Raw genomic sequence first — 21,233 nt, 5'->3', positions numbered from 1 at the left:
CAGGAAGGCAGGTTTCAGTTAAACATCAAGAAAAACTTCCTAATGGTCAGAACAGTCAAACGATGGAACCAGCTGCCCAGGGAGGTGGTGGGCTCTCCATCACATGAGGTATTCAAGCAGAGACTCACAGTCATCTGTCTCAGGTGCTGCACTGAATGGCCTAAATGGCCCCTTTCAAATCTAGGATGCTATAGATCGCCAAGCGTTTCCGACTCCCAATTGTTTAACAATAGGACCAACAACAAAGGTTCCCCACACAAGAAGAAAATTAGGCTGTGAGAATCCCTGATTTGCATTAACTCAGATATAGATTTGTACTTGCATATGCAGGTCATCCTAGTATATGCCTCACTGGGTACAGTACATAAGTTGCTCACTCCCCAACCATCATTTTTTGCACTGGTTCTGGCACTGAGCCACCATTTTGCACCTGGCTCCACTCCCAAGCCATCATTCTGCACCTGGTTCCACCCCCAAGCCATCATTCTGCACCTGGCTCCACCCCCAGACCCACCATTTTGCACTTGGCTACCGCCCCCCCCGCCCGCCACTGTTTTTTGTACCTACCACCACCACCAAGCTACCAGTTTACCCCTGGATCCAGCTCCAGCCACCATTTTTTCCCAGAGCCACCATGCCCTGAGTGGTGTAAAGTTCAGCCTCTGAGGCCCTGGTCCGAATCTTTCCACCATGTGAAGTAAGGCACAGTAACTGCAGAGAGGGCCTTTCCAGTTGTGGCACACATTCTCCAGAATTCCCATCCCAGAGAGGTTTGCCTGTCACTAGTTTGGCATTTTTTCCAACATGAGATTAAAAAAAACTTCTTTAAAATTTGCCCAGGCTGTTTGAAGTTTGTGGTTTTTTATGTTAGGATTTTATCAGCTGTTTCTGTAACACAATTTAGCATTTGATAGTTATTGTATTTTTCTTAATGTTCGGAAACATCTCCAAGTGCTTCAGCTGAAGAACAGCAAGCTAACAAAAAGTTTTGGCCTTAAGAATATCATGGGAGGGGGGAGTAAATACCCCCAGAACAGGGCTGGCGCCATGGGTAGGCCTGGTTGGGCCCTTGCCAAGGGCCCATACCCCAGCAGGGGCCCACTGACAAGAGACCGTTGGACTTGCTCCTCCTCTTCACTCTTGGAACCTGTTTTTCACCTGCCTCTTGCTCTGGCCCAGACAACAGTGGTGGTGAGAAGGAGGAACAGCAGATGCCATTGCCGACCTGCTCGCTAGGATGTACAGACTTTGTAAAATCAGTTCTGTTTGCATTTCACAGATTTTCAGGTGCCTTTCATTCCATCGTCCGCTCATTGACAAAATCTTTTTTCCCCAATTTCCTGAATTTGCACAAATTCTCATTTGTGCAGATTTGCATTTGCACGCATTTACTCTTGCAAAAATGTGCGAACCTTCCCCAAATGCGCAAAAAAAAAAACCCAAACCCATGTGCATTTGCATGTTTTAGCCTATGGGGGGAAATGTGCAATTTTGGCCAGTGTTTCTTTTTTTTTATTTCACATATTTTTGTACAACTAGATTGGCATGAAATTTCAGAAAGTAAAAAAAAAAAAACGGTCTGCAAGTCCGCAGAATCTGTGCAACTTGGGAAAGGCCAGTCTGCTGCGGAATCCATGGGTCGGATTCTGTTGCTGATTTCTCTGACATCCCTACTGCTCACTGGCTCTCCACCTGTCAAGCAAGCGGTAGCAACGATGAGAAGGACAGTCAGGAGCAAAAGCAGCTGGTGACAACGGCGGTGAAAAGGTGGACTCACTGAGGGAGGGGGCCTATTGGGGTATCTTGCCCAAGGACCCACAAAAACCTGGAGCAAGCATAGCCCCCCCGAGAAGATTCCACATCTCCAGATGAGACTCTTCAAAGCGGGTCATGAAAGATTCCTTAGATCTGTTGGAGCTGCAACAACACAAATAACATCAAGGGAGGCTAGTGAACTTAATAAAGGCAACATTTTAATTTCATTTTGGTCTTCAGAGATGCTCTGATTGCTGAAGAAGCATTTCAGAGAAGAAACTGCAAAACAAAACAAAAGACAACACCCGAAAACATTTAGATCAGGAACGCTTTTGGGGGCAGGGGGAGTAAAGGCATCCCTGAAACGAATCCGTGACAAGACAACGGGGGTGACAAAAGTGACTTTCAAATTACGATGCAAGAATTGTTACTTCTTCACTGGGTATCAAAGAACAGCTATCTATAAAACACAAATAATCAGCCAGCATGTTCCTGATCTTGCTGATGCACACAAAAGTGGCAATTAATGTTCTCCTTTATGATACGGAACTGGGAGGGTGATGTTTTAATTTCATTTTTACAGTTACATTACAAGGACAATTTTATTCAGGCTTAAGACTAAAAAATAAAGAGGATGGGGGATTATAAAAATAAGTTTTTGACATTTAACAGGAAATTAACTAGGGAAAGGGGCAATGATCCAATTAAGAGATCACATTTATGAAATAGGAACAGAAATATAGTAAGTTGCCTTTCATCCCTCCCGCTCAGTGTTGTTTGTGGTGATTGGTTGTGGCTCTCCAGGGTTTCCAAAAGGTTCCCCGCCCCCCCATCATCTGCTCTCTGAAACAGGTGCTGTACCATTGAGCCTCAGCCGCTCCCTGCAGCTGTGTCTCCAGGGTAAAATCCTACATTAGGGCCTGTTCCAGAAGCACGAACAATTTCCAAGAGAGGTAGGAAGTGATGAGGATCATTTTCCAGAAGAGAAACCTCTTGAGATCTTTTCCACAGATCTCAAGAGGGTTTTTCTTTGGGGGAGAAACCAATTCAACTGAAAACTAACTTGGAAACTAATAAGTTTCAATGAGCATTTTGGAGTGGTGCCCAGAAATACTGGAGCAGGTAGTACTAAAGGGAGACAAAATGCATCTCCTTCCATTGCCTCCTGTCCTGAATTTTAGATAGTATGCACCCTGGGGCAGAGATCTCTTCTGCTGTGCACACCTGCAGAGAAAGACACTGAGGAGTGGCGAGGGAGTGGGAGAGCTAAGCAGAACTAGGATCCACCAAAGCTGACATTTTGATCTGAAATAAGCAACCAGACCTTACGTTTTAAAAAAAGAAAATGTTGCCACACAAACTGACCTTTTGAGGTGGAGCAGACTAGAAATCTAACAGCCCAGCTCCTCTGAGCCAGCTAGGAAACTGAACTGGCCGTGTGACAAAGCCATCATGAGACAACCACTTCACCACTCAACCAGATGAAAGAGGGAATCTACTCAGCCCACATCTCGCCGCATTTGTTTTGGTTGTGAGAACTGGCCCACCTTAAAAGGAAAGGCAATCGTTGTCTATACCCATGCAAGATGAAATCTTAGACCTCGAAAACATATTCCATTTTCAAAAAAATGGGATTGCCATGTAATGGGAGTAGGGAAATATACACATTTCCATACACGTGTGTGTGTGTGTGTGTGTGTGTATGGCAAGGATAAAGAAATGAGTTTTATTCTCATCTCTTCATGACAAGAAGGGGTGTTGTAGCATCTTGCTGCAACCTATTCTTTTTCTCCCACAACAGAGCAAACTAAAACATGTATCACCACCTAGTGGACAGCATATGGTTCTTCCTTACAGTCAGAAAAACAGGGAGCACATCAGCTGGTTACGCTCCTTTCCCATTCCCGGGCCTTCGTAGCATTGTATCTAAAAAAAACCCAAAACAACAAAGACTCCTGGAGGTCATAGGCTAATAACCTAAAGGTGCTGTTCAGACATCACACTAAGCCATCATGGTTAGGAGTGCTGAGCTAGCCATGTTGGCTTAGCGTGACATTTGAACAGGCATCTGTCCAAACCATGGTGGTTTATTAACCAGGGACTACCCATGTTCACTAAACACTTGCTGCGAGATGATTAGTGGGCTCTACCATGGCTTAGCGTGATGTCTGAACAGCCTCCATGGTTAACTGACAGCTGCCATAGAGCTCTGCGGCAAGAGCGGCCAAAGATGGAGTAGCCACCGAGCACCAAAATAGCCGGCAGCACCAAGCAACAAAATGGCCGACAGCACAAGGCCGCTGGGATGCATGGCTGCATGGTTAGAGAATGGCTGCGTGGTTAGAGAATGGTTAGTCTAACCACGCAGCAGAACATGGTTACCTGCACGTGTGGCAGTAGCACTCGCAGTGGTTAGCAGTAACCGCCGTGCACCACGGCTAGCCTAACCACCCTTCCTTACTGCGTGTCTGAACAGGACCACACTGTTATGTTGAATCTGCTATTGCTACTCCCCCAAACAGTACAGGTTTACCAAAAATTCCTTGGAAATCAAAACATGTGCAATGTGTTCAAGGAATCAAACTATTCCTTGTACATGCTGCATAACGATGACCCAGGGTGGCAAAGGCAACATCCAAGTGAAAACATCAGGGCAATGAAATGATGCAAGTGACTCCCACCTTACATTATTCTGCTGTATTTAGATCAGCTTCGTGCTCAGTACAAAGCTTCAGACAATCTCAACCAAAAAGAAATGCCCTTAAAACAGCTTCATAGAAGGGGATTCCAGACATTGCTAAAATTCTGAAGGACCCCAGAGATGACCTGGAAGTATTTTCCAGAGATCCCACTGCAATGCAACTCAGTTGTTACTTCTTGCTCAGTTTCAAGAAAGTAGTTCTCCATTTGCCAGAAAGTAGAATAATTCTTTCTTGCCCAGGATGTTTCTTGACGGAGGTTTCCGTAGCTGCAGAGCGTTGGGGAGGTTTCCTCAAATTCATACAGCTATGCCTCGCTGTCTCCTGAAGAAATCAAACCCTCACGGTGCTTTAATTCTTTGGCTGCATATTGAATGCAAAAGAATTCCTGCAAAAGAAAGAATAAATGGAAAGAAGGAAAACGTACGAAAAAATTTAATTGTTCTCAAGCAGTTTTGCTTTCTCAAAAGCAAACACACACCGACAGACACACACACACACACCAAGAGACAAGTGGTTCAGAGGTAGAATCTCTTACCAGCTGCAACCGACACATTTAATGACTCTATCCCAGGTTGTAGCTCTCTCCCTGGGAAAATGGTCAACATCCTTTGGCACAAGCGTCTTGTCTCCAGAGAAAGGCCGTATCCTTCGTTTCCTGCACACAAAAATCCCAATTTTAATCTTAAATGTAAAAATCTATTTTTAAAAAACATGTTCACTGTGCTTTTATTCTATCCGCGTGTGAGTTTGTTTGTGTTCCACATTTACATTTACTTTTCTCAGTCAAAAGTATAAAACAAATCTGAATGCAAACCACAACCAAAGGATGTAAAAGAACCTCTGTAATGAGAAACATCCATTGCAGAGTGCCGTAATGAAGTAACCATGAGATCAAATTAATCCAAGATGGGTAGCTACGTTAGACACTTGCATGACATCCACTTAACAGACTAATTGGTTCAGCGCAATCCTATGCATGTTCAGACAGAAAGAAGTCGTACACCTCCCAGCATTCCCCAGCCAGCATGGCTGGCTGGGGAATGCTGGGAGTTGTAGGATGTTTTTCAGTCTAAACATGCATAGGATAATGCCCTTAGTAGTCATTTCCCTCTTCCCAGATAATCCTGGGAATTGTAGTTCTGAGAGGAAGTTCTGAGATCCCTAGTGCACAATTCTCAGCGCCTTGCTCAACTGTAATTCCCAGGATTCTCTGGGGGAAGCCATGACAGTCAAACTGGCTGGAGACTGTAGCTGTCTCATAGTCTGGACCGACAACTTTAAGGACTGCAGGGAGGAAACGATTCTCTGTGTGTGCGAGGGACTCATTCACAGAATTAAAACTAGTAGCTACACAAATGTCATTCACACAGACACAGCCAAAGTGGGGCTAGATAACCCATCTGGCATCCAAATCCCCCATCCCTGGTTAGGCTGAAGCAAAGCTTGAGAAAGAAAAACGGGTAGGCCAAAGTGGTTGCTAGGGGCAACCCCAGAACATCCATTTTAATGGCTGCCTTTTAGAAGCAGCTCAGGTAACTTCTGCTGGCCGATTGCTTCCGCCACCCAATTTGCATTCTTTGCTCCTATTAGCTGAAATTTCAACTGCTTCACCAACTCAAAGAAATCTGGAATTGTGACATCGCCTGCCGAAGGGGCAAATCCCCTTTTTCTTCTATGGCACATGGTTGGATCCCACTGGATCCCAGACCAGGCTGGGATCCAAGGAGCCAAGTGTGTTACCGCGTGCACAACATCTGCTAACAGGAAGGGGGAGTTTGGTAAGGGGCAACCTGGTGCCATCCAGCTGTTTTGACTACAATACCCATCATCCCCAACTATTGGCCATGCTGGTTGAGGCTGATGGGACTTGCAGCCGAGAACATCTGGAGGGTACCAGGTTGGGAAATGCGCATTCAGTGGGTTTTATTATGGGTCCCCACACCTTTTCTCCACAGAATTCAAGCACTGCCCAGAGGCACATATCATTTTCCAGAGAGCTGGAGAAGCTTAAAGCAGGAGTGAGCAGGAGGTAGATCTCCAGATGTTTTGGACTTCCAACTCCCAGAAGCCCCTGCCAGCATGGGCAATGGGCAAGAATTCTGGGAGTTGAAATCCGAAACATCTGGAGATCTCAGAAGCTAAGCAGGGTCAGCCCTGGTTGGTACTTGGATAGGATACTGCCTGGGAATAAGGCTTCCTGCATTGAGCAGGGGGTTGGACATGATGGTCTTGTAGGCCCCTTCCAACCCTACTATTGTATGATTCTATGATCTACCTTCATGCCAACCCTGGCTTAAAACACTGGGCTTCAGGCCAATACCCAGAAGGCTTTGTGCTTCAAGTCAGCCTGTGGTCAATGACACCGACACAGTGCTTCTGTGAAGGCGAATGAAGTAAAAGAATTATATAGCATTTTCCACGCTTAAAAAAAACCAAGACAAATACCAGTATGGCTGGTGTTAAAACTAGCATCTCCTGTTTCCCTGACCTGCTTCAACCTGTCTACCAGGCAAACATGGAAACCCAACATTTAACTAGAGGTTTCGATTGATTAGCTATTAAACTGCCCAACGGACTCCAATACGCTAATGAAACGGAGCTGAATACCTATTCCATGTCATTTAGCAGCCAGCGTACCTCACACCATCACCAAGGAGGAAGCGAAAAAAGACGGAATCTAAACAGGCCAATGGCTGACCGATGGACACAGGTAAGATGGAAGATCTTTGGGTATCTGGATGAGTCGGCTCTGTCTCTACCTTGATCCTTGCTGGTAGCAACAGGGAAATGCATCTGTAGCATGAATGCCTGCTTGTAGTAATTTACTTGAAGGACCACCTAAAACCATATAACCTCCCTGGCAGCTGAGACCTTCATTGGAGGCCCTTCTCTGAGTGGTATCAGCAGCAGAGTTTAGGAAGGCCTTTTCTCTGGTTGCACCTCTTGCAGGAACTCCCTCCCAAGGCGGATCTACCCGATGCCATCTTTATTATTATTTAAGCACCAGCCAAAATCTGTCCCATTTATCCAGGATTTTGGTGGTTAATTTGGGCAGCTGATTTTAAATTTGTTGTATGGCTCAGTTTCTTGTTTTTACCATGGTTGTTTCATTTGGCTCGTGTCGCTGTTTTTCCAGCGGCGGAATCATTAAATTGCTTCTTTTAAAAAAAAAATATGCATCGTGTCTAAATACTGCCACTTTATTCTGCTGCCATTTTGGCATTTAGTTGGTTAGTTAGTTAGTTAGTTTTATTTGATGGTGTTCAATATTTTTAGATGATTTTGTTAAGCCGCCTTGAATGTCGGTGAGCAGAATGTCAGGGCACACTTAAAAAAAAAAAAAAAGGATGAAAAAGAAATAATTCACCTGGGTAACAAAGACACCAATATCTCTGGGACACAAGTGGGCATTTCATGAGAGAAGCTATAGCTCTGAGGCAGAGCTTGTAGTCTCAGGAGGTCCCAGGAGGTCCCAGTTCAATTCACAGCATCTCCAGGTAAGGGCGAGAATGTCCCTTCTCTGAAGTCTTGGAAAACTACTGCCCATCAGTGCTGTAAATACTGAGATGGACCCATACCAGATCAACCAACAGTCTGTCTGGGTATATACTGGGCAAGATGGATGGATTTCTACCCCTCTCACTCTGCCACCAAAGGTACGCTGTGTATTCTGACAGAGGATGCATCTTAGCCAATATCTCCCAGACCCTGCCCTGTCCAATTTTCTTTTCCACCAAGAGTTAGTGCTCAGCAGAGAGCTGGTACTGCTGCTGACGGAAAAGATTGGCAAAATCTTTGTGCTCCTCTACCAATCAGCCTCAGCGCCCCCGCGACGAAAGAGATGATTTCGGCTTTCTCGCGGACAAACCTCTCATCCTTCAAAGTAACGACGCCGACTGTCACCGTCTCGCTCGAGTCCCTGCTCTTGCCTTCGTCATAGTTCTCGAGATGGATTTCTCCATGGCACATCGTTTCCCTCTCCCACCCAGCCTTCCTATTGTCTTTATGATGTAAAGGCACCCAATACGACACAGAGGCCGCAGTATCCTGTCAGCGTTCCGTGTTCAATAATCATTTCAATTAAAGATGAGCCTTGCAAGACAAAGGAACGGGACAGCGGGGTGGTATTGCGCTCCCACCGCAGCGGAACAGACCCAAATCACCTCCAAACTTCATGAAAAGAACTCAAGGATAGCTTTCTTACTGCAGAACAAACACCAGCAGTTTTAGTACCATGAAGGCCTCCCCAGCTCCTCCGCATAACACACAGATAGTTTATTTTAAATTAGTCCACAGACCATTTACATTTCTTTACAAATGGATAATGCACACTTGGACAAAAAGATACGCTCGTACCTAGGGATGTCAGAGAAATCCACAAAGGATTCAAGTGAGTTCAGATTTCTATGAATCTGACCCATGGATTCCACAGCGAACTGGCTTTTTCTGAGTTGCGCGGACTAGCGGACTATTTTTTTACTTTCCAAATTTAGTCATACAAAAATATGGGGGGGGGAATAACATGTGCATTTTGCCCCATAGGGTAAAGTGTGAAAATGTGGGATTGGGAGGTATTTGAGCAACCGTACACTTTCCAACTCAAACACAAGTTTGGGAAATTGAGAAAAATCCGATTCCGACAATGAGCGGACAACAGAACGAAAGACGCCTGAGAATCCGCAAAACACAGATGGAACAGATTTTGCAAAATCCATACAGCCCCACTCATCACAGTATAGGGGCAGCAATGGCATACACTTAATGCTAAAGGAGAAGAATCAGGGATCACCATTTGCGAGCACCTTGCCTCTAATTTTTAAAACTGTATTGAAAAACACTGCAGCCTTACGGGTAATATTGACATTACACCTCTCCAGGCATAATGGGAGTAGCACCAAGTCTGAACGACCAGGATAGGATGCTATAAAAATTACAGTAAGAAATTGTACGTTATCAGTGGTTCCATATCCCCAGAATCACAAAGGGCTTCTTATAGCATCTCTCTATTATAACAACGCACAACCAAATTGCATCTGGGGTAGCTGGATTTTTTAAAAAAACAGCAACAAAGCACACTATAGAGATACGTTTAATTCCACAAGCCCCAATCAATAGTCTGGCTGCCATATTCTAAACCAGCTGATGTTCCCTACCCCACAAATTTAAGTACCATGACGCTACATACCTAGTAACAATATGGTGGGTCTCGTCCAGCGGAAATCTAAGCAGCTGATGATGGGGATATCCTCTTCAGCCTTTGCGTGGCCAACCGTCCCAAGGACTTCCCAGCCTTGTTCAGATTTTGCCTTCCCAGGGTAAAGGTGACAAAGGAGGGAGGGGGGAGAAAAAAGATCAATGTCTCCCAAGCTTGCACAGCTGTGCAATATTTCTTTTGTAGATGGACACAAAACTTAATTTGCTTGTTTACACGAGCAAAGAGGGAAGAGAGAGGGGCTGTTCACACAACGCTAACCCACATATAGTGGGTTGTTTGTTGAACTGGGGGTTAGTGTGTTGTCTGAACGCAGCACGTTTCCCACAGGGTGGGTTATCATGTTGTCTGAACGCAGCCAGGGTGGCTTGTTAACCATGCAACCACCCTGAAGAACCCTAAAACAAGCCATGGGTTCTCAAGGTGACTTGTTTGAGAAAACAAGGTAGTGAGGTGAAGTAACTGTACATTGCAGGGATGTGGAACTTGAAGCTCGATGGCCAAATCCAGCCCTCTGAGGTTCCCCAGGTGGCCACCCCTGTTTTCCCCAACCACTGATTGGTTTCCCAGCGTTTCCCCCCTTTCTAAAAGCTTGAAATGCCTCTCCTACGGCTTTGTCAGGATTCCTTTAGCCCCCACTTTACTTCTAAGCCCAAACATACACAGAGGCTTTTAATCCATTATTTCACAGGGTCATACAGATGCAAATTCTCAGTGACTCTCAGTCTACAAAGGAATGCCTTCAGGGGATTCAAAAGGAAGTTATGAGAGTTGCCCGCCATTTGAAGAGGGAGGCGGTCTGACTATCCTAAATTAAGGGGGGGAGGTCCCTCCCCTCTCGTGAGGCCTCTAAGCGCAGCTTTTCACGCAAAAGCAATTGGGTAGACCGTCTAAGTTCCGCCCTGGCCTTCTCTCTCTTTGCTCTGCGCCTGCACCTCGCGTCTATTAGGTCATACTCCCCAGACCCTGCCTCCTCCTGTTCGCTGCCTCTCACAGGGGGAAGAGGGACCCTCCTCCTCAGCCAGCTGGATGTTTGTAACCTGGGAAGCCGGCCTCCTCATATCTGGACTAGCCTGGGAAAACACCTCCCCCATGTCTGGCGGTTCTCCTTCAGAATCTGAACTGCTATCCCACTCCCTGCGCTCAGAAACGCCCCTGACAGGCTTTAAGCTAAAACATGCTGGTGTTTGGCCCTGCCCCTTTTGCCATTGGCCCCGCCCACCACTGGAATGCAGTGCTTCCGAGAGCTTCTCCAATGTGGAATTTGGCCCTCAGCCTCAAAGACGTTCTGCTCCCCTGGTCTACCGGAAGCCAAATTCTGAACTATACAGGCCTCGCTCTGACCTGAGAAGGAAGCTCTTACGTGTTATTCTATATATATGCTCCCAGTTCATTCCTCGAGAAACAGCGGGTGGCATGTCCAATTAACTATAAAATCCATTTTAGAGGGGAAAAAATGGAAAAGAGAGATAGCGAAGGGGAGGGGGGATCTTGGCATTCCTTCTATCTCGTTTTCTGAAAAATCGGCAGTTTTCCAGGCCATAACTATGTCAAAATTTATGCCCGCGAAGCCGCAGAGGTTAAGTTGGCCAACGTGGACCCAATTAAAGAGACCACTGCAATGGCCCGAATGTTCATAAATTGCACTTTATTGTAAAGGAAGCGATTTGCGCAGATGTTTCAATTAAGTAGCAACACCTTTTTATGGGCTCTTTATTATGTCATTCCAGAACAGCTGGCACGGATCGGACGGAGAATCTCCCACAACCCACAGGAAGAAGGAGAAGGCAGAGTGACCAGAAAAGAGGATATGGCCATTTGCTAGCAAAACAGACTGAATGGCCTGCAGGCTGCAATGGATGCCTCGCTGTCTATCTCTCTCTAGCGAGGCTCTGCAATGATCCCGGGCATCCAAATTCACCTGAGAGGTTCTCATCTGCTCAGCATTCTTTCCCCCTCATTCAAATCCTGCTTGCCCCCATCGTTTCAGATCCACCCTCCCACCTGCAATTTCCGCCCTCCCCAAAGGTGAAATATTTTCAAAGTGTTGCACAACGCTGCCATCGCGTGGCCAAAAAAGGTCACAGCAGTGAGCTCAGCCTTCCCCAACCTGGCGCCCTCCAGATGTTTGTGCTTCACCTCCCACCAGCCACCGCCAACATGGCCAGTGGTCAGGAATGCTGGGAGTTGTAATCCAAAACAGCTGGAGGGGACCAGGTTTTTTTGGGGGAGGATGTATCTACAAACGTCAAACGAAAAGGAAAGCAGCAGAATACACAGGCGTTGGGTTATACCAAGTCAAACCATAGATCCATCTAGGTCAGTGGTGTTTGCACTGACTGGCAACATCTCTCCATCGTTTCAAGCAGGAGTCTTTCCCAGACACAGGAAGCTGCCTGATACTGCGTCAGACCCTCGGTCCATTTAGCCCAGTATTGTCGACACTGACTGGCAGCAGCAGCTTTCCAAGGTTTCAGGCAGGAGTTTTTCCAGCCCTACCTGGAGACACTGGAGAATGAACCTGGACCTTCTGCCTGCAAACCAGGGGCTCTACCACTGAACTACGTTTTAACTACAATGTTTTAACTAGAAACTGTGTTATCATTTGAATATAAATAAAATAATATGGCGAGGACAAGCAGAGCCATTCCACCAGCCCTGCTGAGTGACTTAATTTTTTTCCCTCTCTTCCATCCCCACTCCTTTTTCTGCGTGTGTCGTGTCTTTTCAGATTGTAAGACTGCAGGCAGGAACAATCTTGTTTAATTGATTATATGTCAGCTGCTCTGGTAGCCGTTTTGGCTGAGGAACAACATAACAATACTTCAAATAAATAAAAAAATACATATGAATAAGGGGAGTCCTGTTGGATCAGAGTAAAGGTTTGCAATCTAAACAAATATTAACAGCTTATTATTATTATAATCAATATTAATTATTATTACCATTATCGTTATTATTTTACCTTAAGGAGGCTTTGAAGATCATCCGTGCTGTATACATCTAATATTTCCATGATCCCGGAGCTAGCTTTGCTGACAACAGGCGTCAGAGGGCAGCTGTGAGCAGGAAAGCCAAGGGGGGGGGGACATTACAAAGCTTCCAGAAGATCAGGTGAAAGTAGGGATGGCGCGGGCACCCAATTGGGTCCAGGAATCTGGTGGACTCCCCTCTGCCTGCTGCCCCAAGCCACGCCCACTGAGCCCCCTGCCCCGCTCAAGCTCCCCCTGCGCTCCCTGAGCCACCCACACTCACCCCAGGCCTGTCTGGAGAGCTCCGTGATCGCCCTTTTGTGAAAGAAAAGGGCGATCGCGAAAATGCGCACATCTGATCTTTTGCAAAATGGTGCCGTAAATGGCCGACGTACGTAAGATTACAGGCGTAAGGGGCCCGTTTAGGTCCCCACACCTAAAAAAGGATATTTTAGAGTTGGAAAAAGTGCAGAAAAGGGCAAGTGAAATGTTCAAGTGGCTGGAGCAACTCCCCTATGAGGAAAAGGTTCTAACATTTGGGACTGTTTAGCTTTAAAAGAAGGCAAGTATGAGGAGACCCGTTAGAGTTGTACAAAATGATGCATGAGGTGGAGGAAGTAGATAGGGAAACATTTTTCTCCCCCTCCCCTATTACTAGAACCCAACAAGGTCATCCCATGAAGCTGATGGGTGGACAAAAACAGATAAAAGGAAAGATGTCCTCGCCCAGTGCATAAACTATGGAATTCACTACCACAAGATGGAGTGATGGCCACCAATTTGGATGGCTTTAAAAGGGGTTTAGACAAATTCCTGGGGGAGAAGGCTATCAATGGCTAGTAGTCCTGATGGCTAGATGCTGCCTCCAGTATCAGAGGCAGTATGCCTGTGTACACCAGTTGCTGGGGAACATGGGTGGGAGGGTGCTGTTGCGCTCATGTCCTGCTTATGGGTTTCCTTTGGGCAGCTGGTTGGCCACTGTGTGAACAGAATGTTGGGCTAGATGGACCCTTGGTCTGATCCAGCAGGGCTCTTTTTATGAGGGCTTACCGGGGGGGGGGGGGGGGGAGGCACTGGCATCTACATTTTTGGGCTTGCCCAGCAAGGCTATCCAAACATTGTAGACTCTGAATAAAAATGCAACCAGTAAGGCATCTATCAAACTGACCTGTTCCTTTGGCTCATCACAATCCCATCAACACCCAGGAAGTGAGCAGACCGCAGAACTGCCCCCAGGTTCATGGGGTCTTGTATCCCCTCCAAAACTAGCCAGATGGACTGCGACCCCTCGCAAACAGCAGTTCGCTCAGCCTCATGGGATGGCCCTTCCTGCCAGCCAATGGGGTGAAGGGGCGTAGCTTCCAGGCACACCCCCTGATGAACACCACCCTTGCAAAGAACATCCAGCATCTTCCGTTGAACCATCTTCACAGGAATCCCCCGGTCCTTCGCGTGCTGGGAGAATTCCTTCACCACAGGAGAAGGACCGCCACTTTGAGACTTGAGAAACATCTGGAAGAAGTTCCTCTTTGACCTCTCGAGCGCTAAGGAACAGGGGGCGATCCCGAATAAGATCTCCGAGCCTTCGGTCTTTTCAAGGGGGAAAGGTTTTTGCCGGAGTCTTCTCTTCTCTTGGGGAAAATCGTCATTTCTCAAGTTCCTGAACTCTTCCTGGCTGGGCGCTACAACTTCCGCGCGAAACGCCTTCCAGAATTTATTCCGAAGGCTGGGATCTTTGCAACTCTTATGTCCTGGAAGCGATTTCCGGTTCGACGGAAGCCGGCGATCCGCCTGTGAGCAAGTCATTTCTTTTTGGCTCACCCCGCTGGGAAGCCCCAGTGGCGGTTTCCCCCATGTCGAGAAATGTCGGACAACCTTGAAAGGGTTGCTGGGATGAACAGCAAAAGACAATCTCACAGCATTCCGGAAGCCAAATTTAAAGGAATGGAGGGATTCCATTTTTGCCACTTACTTCCCTTTATCTGTACCTTAATCAAAACAAGGAGTTGATCAATACATACAGCAGGGCTGGGAACCACAGGGCCACGCCCCCTTCCCCTGACTCCACCCCCTTTTCACCAATCACCGAACGTTTGGCGGTTTCCCAGCTTTCTGCAGTATTTTCCCCATCCTAAAAGGTTGAAAAGTTTCTCCCAAAGCTTAGTTACTGCTGGTAAGAGATTTAAGCTACAATATGCTGCTATTTGGGGTCCTGCCCTCTTTTTGCCTTTGCCCCTGCCACCACCGGAACGCAGCCCCCAAGAACATCCCCAAAATTGGATTTTGCCATCGGGCTGACAGAGTCCCCACTCCTGACATACAGTGATGTGGGTTTTCTGGGAAGTTTTGACTTCAGAAACTTTTCTGGAACATTTGGATCTGATTTAGCATGTTTGATCTATATTTATTTATTTATTCATTTATTTATTCATTTCATTTCTATACCGCCCAATAGCCGAAGCTTAGCGAACAAACATTCTTTCAAAAAAAGCACACACTCTGCCACGTTAATTTTTAGTGCTGTATAAATCTATCAAACGCTTTCAATCGCCAAAGGAATCTTGAACTGAAATCCGTGATTAGGAAATTCAATAACGTACACCTCTGTTGCAATCCTTTGAAAGCTTAGTTGGAAGCCCCACTCTGTTCAATGGAGCTTATCTCCAAGTAAGTTCACACAGTTTTTGCATTTATTATTACATTTCTATCCCACCTTTTTTCCTGTTGCAAGGAACCCAAGGCAGCTTACATGATCCTCCTCTCCGTTTTATCCTCACAACAACCACCCTGCAAGGTAGGTTGGGCTGAGTGTCAGTGACTGGCCCAAAGTCACCCAGTCAGCTTCATGGCCAAGTGGGGACTAGAGCCTGGATCTCCGAAGTCCCAATCCAACACTCCAACGACTACAGCACATGGGCTCTCAGAGCACTCCTATGCATATTTACTCCGAAGTAACTGCCAACTGCTTTCAGTAAGGTTTACTCCCAGGGAAGTGTGTTTAGGATTGCAACCTTTTAGTGCAAGGCCGTACATATCTACTCAGAGGTCTCACTGAGTTCAGCGTGGCTTCCTCCTAGGTAAGTATGCATAAGATTGCAGCCTCAGAACTCAGGCTGTTATTCTATATGCATTTACTGGAGAGTAAGCCCTACTGAACTCAGTTGGACTGACTTCCGAGTAGTGCATAGGACTGCTCAGCTCATGTAACGTAACTGTTACATTCAATGCAGACTCAATGGTTTAGTTGGACATTATTTTTTATTGAAGTACTTGCAGATATTTGTTTAAGAGGAGGTGAGAAATGAAGGCATTGAGAAAGTTTTACATACTCATTTTAGCATGGCCAAAGTTATATCAGGGGGAGGCAACCCTCGTGCCCGCCAGATGTTTTGGGCTACAATTCCTATAAGCCCCAGCTACCATGGCCAATGGCCAGGGATTATGGGATTTGTAGTCCAAAACCCTAGATTGCCTTCCCCTGTGTTATACTTATCCTGCATGTGTGACAATGCAAACCTGTGCAGTCTACTCACTTCCACTCAGTTCATTGGACTTACTCCCAGGTAAGTGCATACAGTATATGGCTGCAGAAGGTTAAACAAAGATAATTTCCTGACCAATAAAAACCAAAGGAAAATGAGAGATCAGGACAAACTGCAAATCTTATACACAAGCAACGGTAATATAACGACGAGATTGATAAAATGCTATAAAACGTTTCTAAAACGTGGCTTCAAATCGCACAACAAAAGCGGCAAGGAAAAAGAATAGAATCTATAAAACACTACAAAACTTTGGTAAGAAATGGTAAAGCCTAGCTAATATTTACAGCAAGTATGCAAGAGTTATAAGGACAGGCAAAACACCTCTCGATCCTGTTAGAAGCATTAATTCCAAATGCAGTCTGTAGAATCTAACAAAATTTCCTATTGCCTCTCTCATCACCACATAGCACAAGATATTATAGCTGACAGACATTCATAACTCCGTCCTCCGTGAATTAATGCGGCATAATTTTCTGAATGCAAAATAAAACCGGTTACAAATTCAGTGTATTTCTTAGTCTAGGCTCACAGAGGTCAACAATATAGACCAGGGCTGAGCAACCTGGTGTCCTCTAGATATTTTGGATGACAACATCCATACTCCCTGGTGACTGGCCATGCTGGCTGGGGCTGATGGAATTTGTAGTCCAAGACACAACTGCTGGTATAAATGGGGGTTGCCGTTTTAGGCTACAATTAAATACACGAGGACAGCCTTCCAACACCTGGCGGCCTCCAGATGTGTTTGACTGCACCTCCTATCATCCCCAGTGTAGCAGTAGGTGTGGAGTTGTAGTCAAACACACCTGGAGGCCACCAGGTGTTGGAAAACTGCACTAGGAAGAAGACCCCATTGAACATGAGGGGTCTTACCCCATTGGAACCTAGTATTGTGAGAAAGGGAGAAAAATGCCTCCCTACCCACATTCTCCCCATCAGGCATAATTTTGTACACCTCCATCACGTCTCCCCTCACTCGCTTTTCTCCAAGCTGAACAATCCCAGCTGTTGTAACCTTCCCTCAGAGGGGAGTTGCTCCTGCCCCTTGATCATTTTAGTTGCCCTTTTCTGCACTTTTTCCAGCTCTGTGATATCTTTTTTTTAGGTGCGCTTATCAGTACAACGGCAGTATGATATTGGCAGTTTTATTCTCAGTTGCTTTCCTAATTATGCCTGACATGGAATTTGCCTTTTTCACCGCAGCCTGCCAGCATTGGCCACGCTGGCAGGGGCTTCTGGGAATTGAAGTCCAAAACATCTGGAGATCTACCTCCTGCCCACCCCTGACATTAAAAAAAAAAAAAGCACGTAGCCATGCCGAAACATTAGAGGAAGAAAGAAACCCAAACGTACAATATGGTAATGGCTTTATAGTAGCCTTCTTCAGCCAGGTGCCCTCCAGATGGTTTGCAGCACAACTCACATCATTCCATCTTGGCCAGCGTGGCCAAGGGGAATGATGAGAGTTGTAGTCCAACACACATGGAAAGGGCACAGGTTGGGGAAGTCTGTTTTGCAATGATCAACCCAAAAGCCACAAAACCTTGAGCGAGCTTCTCCATCCCCTGGAGCGCATCGCCAGACCGAGTGCTGAGCAAAAAGAACGGGGTGTAGCAGGAAGAGTGAGAAGGGGGGGTTAGAAAAAGCGGGGCACGATACTGTATCCCCCCCCAAAGTCTACGCTTTGCAACAACAATCTTAAAGTACATATAGCAGGAGTAGCTTTCCAGGCGTCGTAACAGTGTATCACCGTCAGGCAGTTGCACTCGGGGGGGGGGGGGGCAAAGCAGCAAAATAAACAAACAAACCTTTATTTTTAAATACATCACTCAGGAAAGATACATTCTAGCGCCTCCTCTTAATCAGGCCCTGGATTTTTCTTGCTGTCGACTGATAAAAACCGTTCAGATATATGTGTCCCTGTGTGTGCTGTTCATCTGTACATGATTTTTATAATGTATTCTAAGGTTTAAACTTTATAAACTGCTCAGGGAGCTTCAGCTGTCGGGTGGCATAGAAAGGTAAAAATTGAACGAATGATTGCATAAGGCAGCTGCCCATAAACTCTGCACGTGCCCAGGGGATCTGCACCCCAGCATCCCTGTTCAGAGTCTCTCTTAGGAAGGCGCAGCTGAATATTTTTCATCATCATCATCCATGCAGAAATGCGGCCCAGCCAAACCCACAGCCAGGACTTTGGCTGTTGCAGCTTACCTGGCCACCCACATGGGCTGCGAGCTGGATGTCCAACTGGAAAGGAAGTGCTTTGAACCATAGAGATGAGATGCTGGCGAGAGAGGCATCCTTGTTCAACAGCGCCACCTGCTGGCCAAACCTTGTCAACCTTGCGAGGCGTGTGCGTGTTTAGAGGTTTGGGGCATGTGTGTGTCTACACACAGTGCCGGCTCCAAGTTTTGGAGGGACAGACATAGAATCATAGGGTTGGAAGGGGCCTACGAGTCCAACCCCCTGCTCAGTGCAGGAAGCCTGGTTCCCAGGCGGTCTCCCATCCAAGCACTAACCGGGGCTGGCCCTGCTTGGCTTCCGAGACCAGACAAGATCTTTGCTCGACATCACAGAATCATAGGGTGGGAAGGGGCCTGCGAGGCCATCGAGTCCAACCCCCCACTCTGCGCAGGAAGCCTGATTCCCAGGCAGTCTCCCATCCAAGCACTAACCGGGGCTGGCCCTGCTTAGCTTCTGAGATCAGCCACATCCAGCCCTCATGGCCTTTGGGCAAAGTGCCCTCCATGGGCCCCTCCCCCCTTGAGTCCCCCTTCTCACCACCGCGGTGCGCTTGCTCCTCGTCCTCTTTCTCATCACTGCTCCCACTTGCTTGCTTGACAGGCAGAGAGCCAGTGGGCAAGGAGGCCGCGGCATCTCCTGCTCCCCATGTAAAATTGGAATGTAATTAAAATAAGGTGTTTTAAAAATACATAAATAGGTAGAGCTGCTCCGAAGGGCTGGATTGTACAAACCTTTGCGCCTTTTGACTCTTCCTCTGCAATATAAGCATAGCTAGGGCTGGATCCATTCCATGGCTCTGCAGGTGCCCACAGAAAAGCCGCAGAATGCGGCCATAGAATTTGGCTTTGGTTTCAAATTTTAAAAACAGGTTGCTAGCCCTCATGACTGCAAAAATAGGCTTGGAAGCAGGTGTGGCCAGTGCCTGATGAAATCTCAGAAGTCAGAGGGCTTGTTAAGCCTTCCAGTGGTCAGATGGGGGGCTGCCCCCTCCCTGCGACTAGCATTAAATGATCTTCTGCTTTGATTCTGACTTTGCTGAGCTCCTTGCAAGGGGCCCCGGAGTCCCACCGCTGGCTCTATGGCCTGCATGCAAGCACCCCGTGGGAGAATTCCTCATGACTGAAACATGGAAGATGGCAGGTGCCCGAGGAAAATGGCCCTGTGTGCTTTCCTGTGGCAGACCACCAAGAGGGCCAGAGAAGAGTGAGGCGCTCTTTACACTCTCTTGCTCTCTCACACAGCACGCCCTCCCGCCCCAGCAAAACCCGTGCCTTTTCCTCAGTGGCAGCGTTACTGGAGCGGCAAGGAGGCAGCGCCCACCCAGCCCTGCAGTGGTCCCCCCAAAAGAGCCCCACCCCACGTTGCTACTTCATCGCGTGGACAGTTTCCATGAAAGCTCGTGCCACAATACATTTGTTCAGTCCTTCCAATGCCACAAGATTCTTGCTTGTTTTTGCTGGGACAGCCTTACATGGCTGCACCTCTGCTCCAAGTCACTCGATGCTCTGCATGGCGGGAGTTGTTGCTGGAACAAGAGAGTGTGGGTCCAAAGGGGTGCTTTTCGTGCGGCTGTGTGAATCTCCCCCGCCCCTCCCGGTTTGCACTCATGCTCTTAAGGTTTTGTAGCATAATTTTAATCTGGTGTTTTAATCTTTTTATCCTTTTCCTGTTTTATCTCTTGTGTTCACCACTCTGAAATCTGTTCTAGATATGGAGCGGTATGCAGATATTGCAAATAAATAAATAAATAAATGTGCCTCAGTTTCCCCTCTCTGTGCTGTGGGTTGCTGGCTGTCGGGGATTCAAAACGCTGCTCTGCGTCTGGTGGTTTCTTGGCCCCACCTCACCAGCCTCAGCGGGCACCAGCTACCACAGCTTTTCTTCCCTGCTCAGTGGGGGAGAAGCAGTTCTATATGCACCAGGGGCGTTGTTAGGACTGGGCTCATGGGGCCCCGGCCCTGGAATGATTCCTCAGAGCCCCGCATGTCCCCTGCTGCTAGTGGTTTCTCAGCTTAATTGCCATGCAGGGGGCAATTTTCAAGGGGGGTTGCAGCTGGGGAGAGAAGGCCTAAACCCCCTTTCCCACATGCTGCAACCCCCCCACACACACACACACTTCTCCTCCCTGTGTAGTAATAAAGCTTAGAAAATATCTTTCCATTGATGCTAATGGGAGACTTTTCTTGAGCTTAACTGCTATGTGGGGGGGGGGATTTCCAGTGGGTTCACAGTTGGGGAGGGAATGGTGAACCCTCCTTGACCTGTGCCCTTTGCTGCCCCCCCCCACACACACATACACAAATCCTTCCCCTGCATGACAATTTGGCTTAGAAAAAAACCTTCCGTTAAAGCCAATGGAAAGACTCGGCCCTGAATCTTTTAAGCACCTACTAACCCCACTGCACACACATACATGCACAGGCCCACACGCCCCCCCATGCGCACACACACACGTCACCATCCCTCTAACGCCCCCACAGCGTAATACTGGAGGGAGACCATGGGAGGGAACAGTCCTAGCTCCTCAGTCTGTTCCAGAACCGCCTTGAAGGACTAACCAGGCTTTGTCTATGCCACCAATGCCAAGCTATGTCCATGATTCCCTCCAAGGGTTGGCGTGTGCCCTCCAGGAAAGCCCCTGTGCTGTGGTTTACGATATTATGAAGGGCTTGCCTTCTGTGAAATGGATGTTTTGTGTCTGGCCATGTACACAGCATAAGAACATAAGAAAAGCCCTGCTGGATCAGACCAAGGACTTTGGAGAGCTCCTTTGGAGTTCTGACTGGTTCTGACTGAAACC

General features: G+C 47.1%; 1 protein-coding gene across 1 annotated transcript; it reads right to left on the bottom strand.

The window, feature by feature from the left end:
* Window positions 1-1,952: 1,952 nt before the first annotated feature.
* MRM1 (mitochondrial rRNA methyltransferase 1) lies at window positions 1,953-18,461 on the bottom strand. The gene is made up of 6 exons (XM_084823385.1): window positions 18,401-18,461; window positions 13,810-14,629; window positions 12,635-12,728; window positions 9,643-9,763; window positions 4,993-5,112; window positions 1,953-4,842 (listed from the first exon to the last, which is right to left on the bottom strand). Exons 2-6 carry the CDS (start codon window positions 14,598-14,600, stop codon window positions 4,796-4,798), a joined length of 1,173 nt encoding a protein of 390 aa, XP_084679511.1. The 5' UTR covers window positions 14,601-14,629; window positions 18,401-18,461; the 3' UTR covers window positions 1,953-4,795.
* Window positions 18,462-21,233: the final 2,772 nt, after the last annotated feature.

The sequence above is a fragment of the Heloderma suspectum genome, chromosome 16 (assembly GCF_057233095.1).
Source record: "Heloderma suspectum isolate Gila_16-S chromosome 16, 16-S_ref, whole genome shotgun sequence".
NCBI lineage: Eukaryota > Metazoa > Chordata > Lepidosauria > Squamata > Helodermatidae > Heloderma > Heloderma suspectum.
Note: the sequence above shows the minus strand (reverse complement) of the source record. Positions and strands in the feature narration are given on the sequence as shown.

What these genes read in the sequence shown, in the direction of transcription:
- MRM1 (XM_084823385.1), bottom strand. Translation starts at nt 14,600, where the DNA reads ATGGAATCCCTCCATTCCTTTAAATTTGGCTTCCGGAATGCTGTGAGA. An exon ending in GTGATGAGCCAAAGGAACAG is followed by an intron (nt 12,729 to 13,809) that starts GTCAGTTTGATA and finishes TCCTGCTCACAG; the next exon opens with CTGCCCTCTGACGCCTGTTG. An exon ending in AAATGTGTCGGTTGCAGCTG is followed by an intron (nt 4,843 to 4,992) that starts GTAAGAGATTCT and finishes TTTCTTTTGCAG; the next exon opens with GAATTCTTTTGCATTCAATA.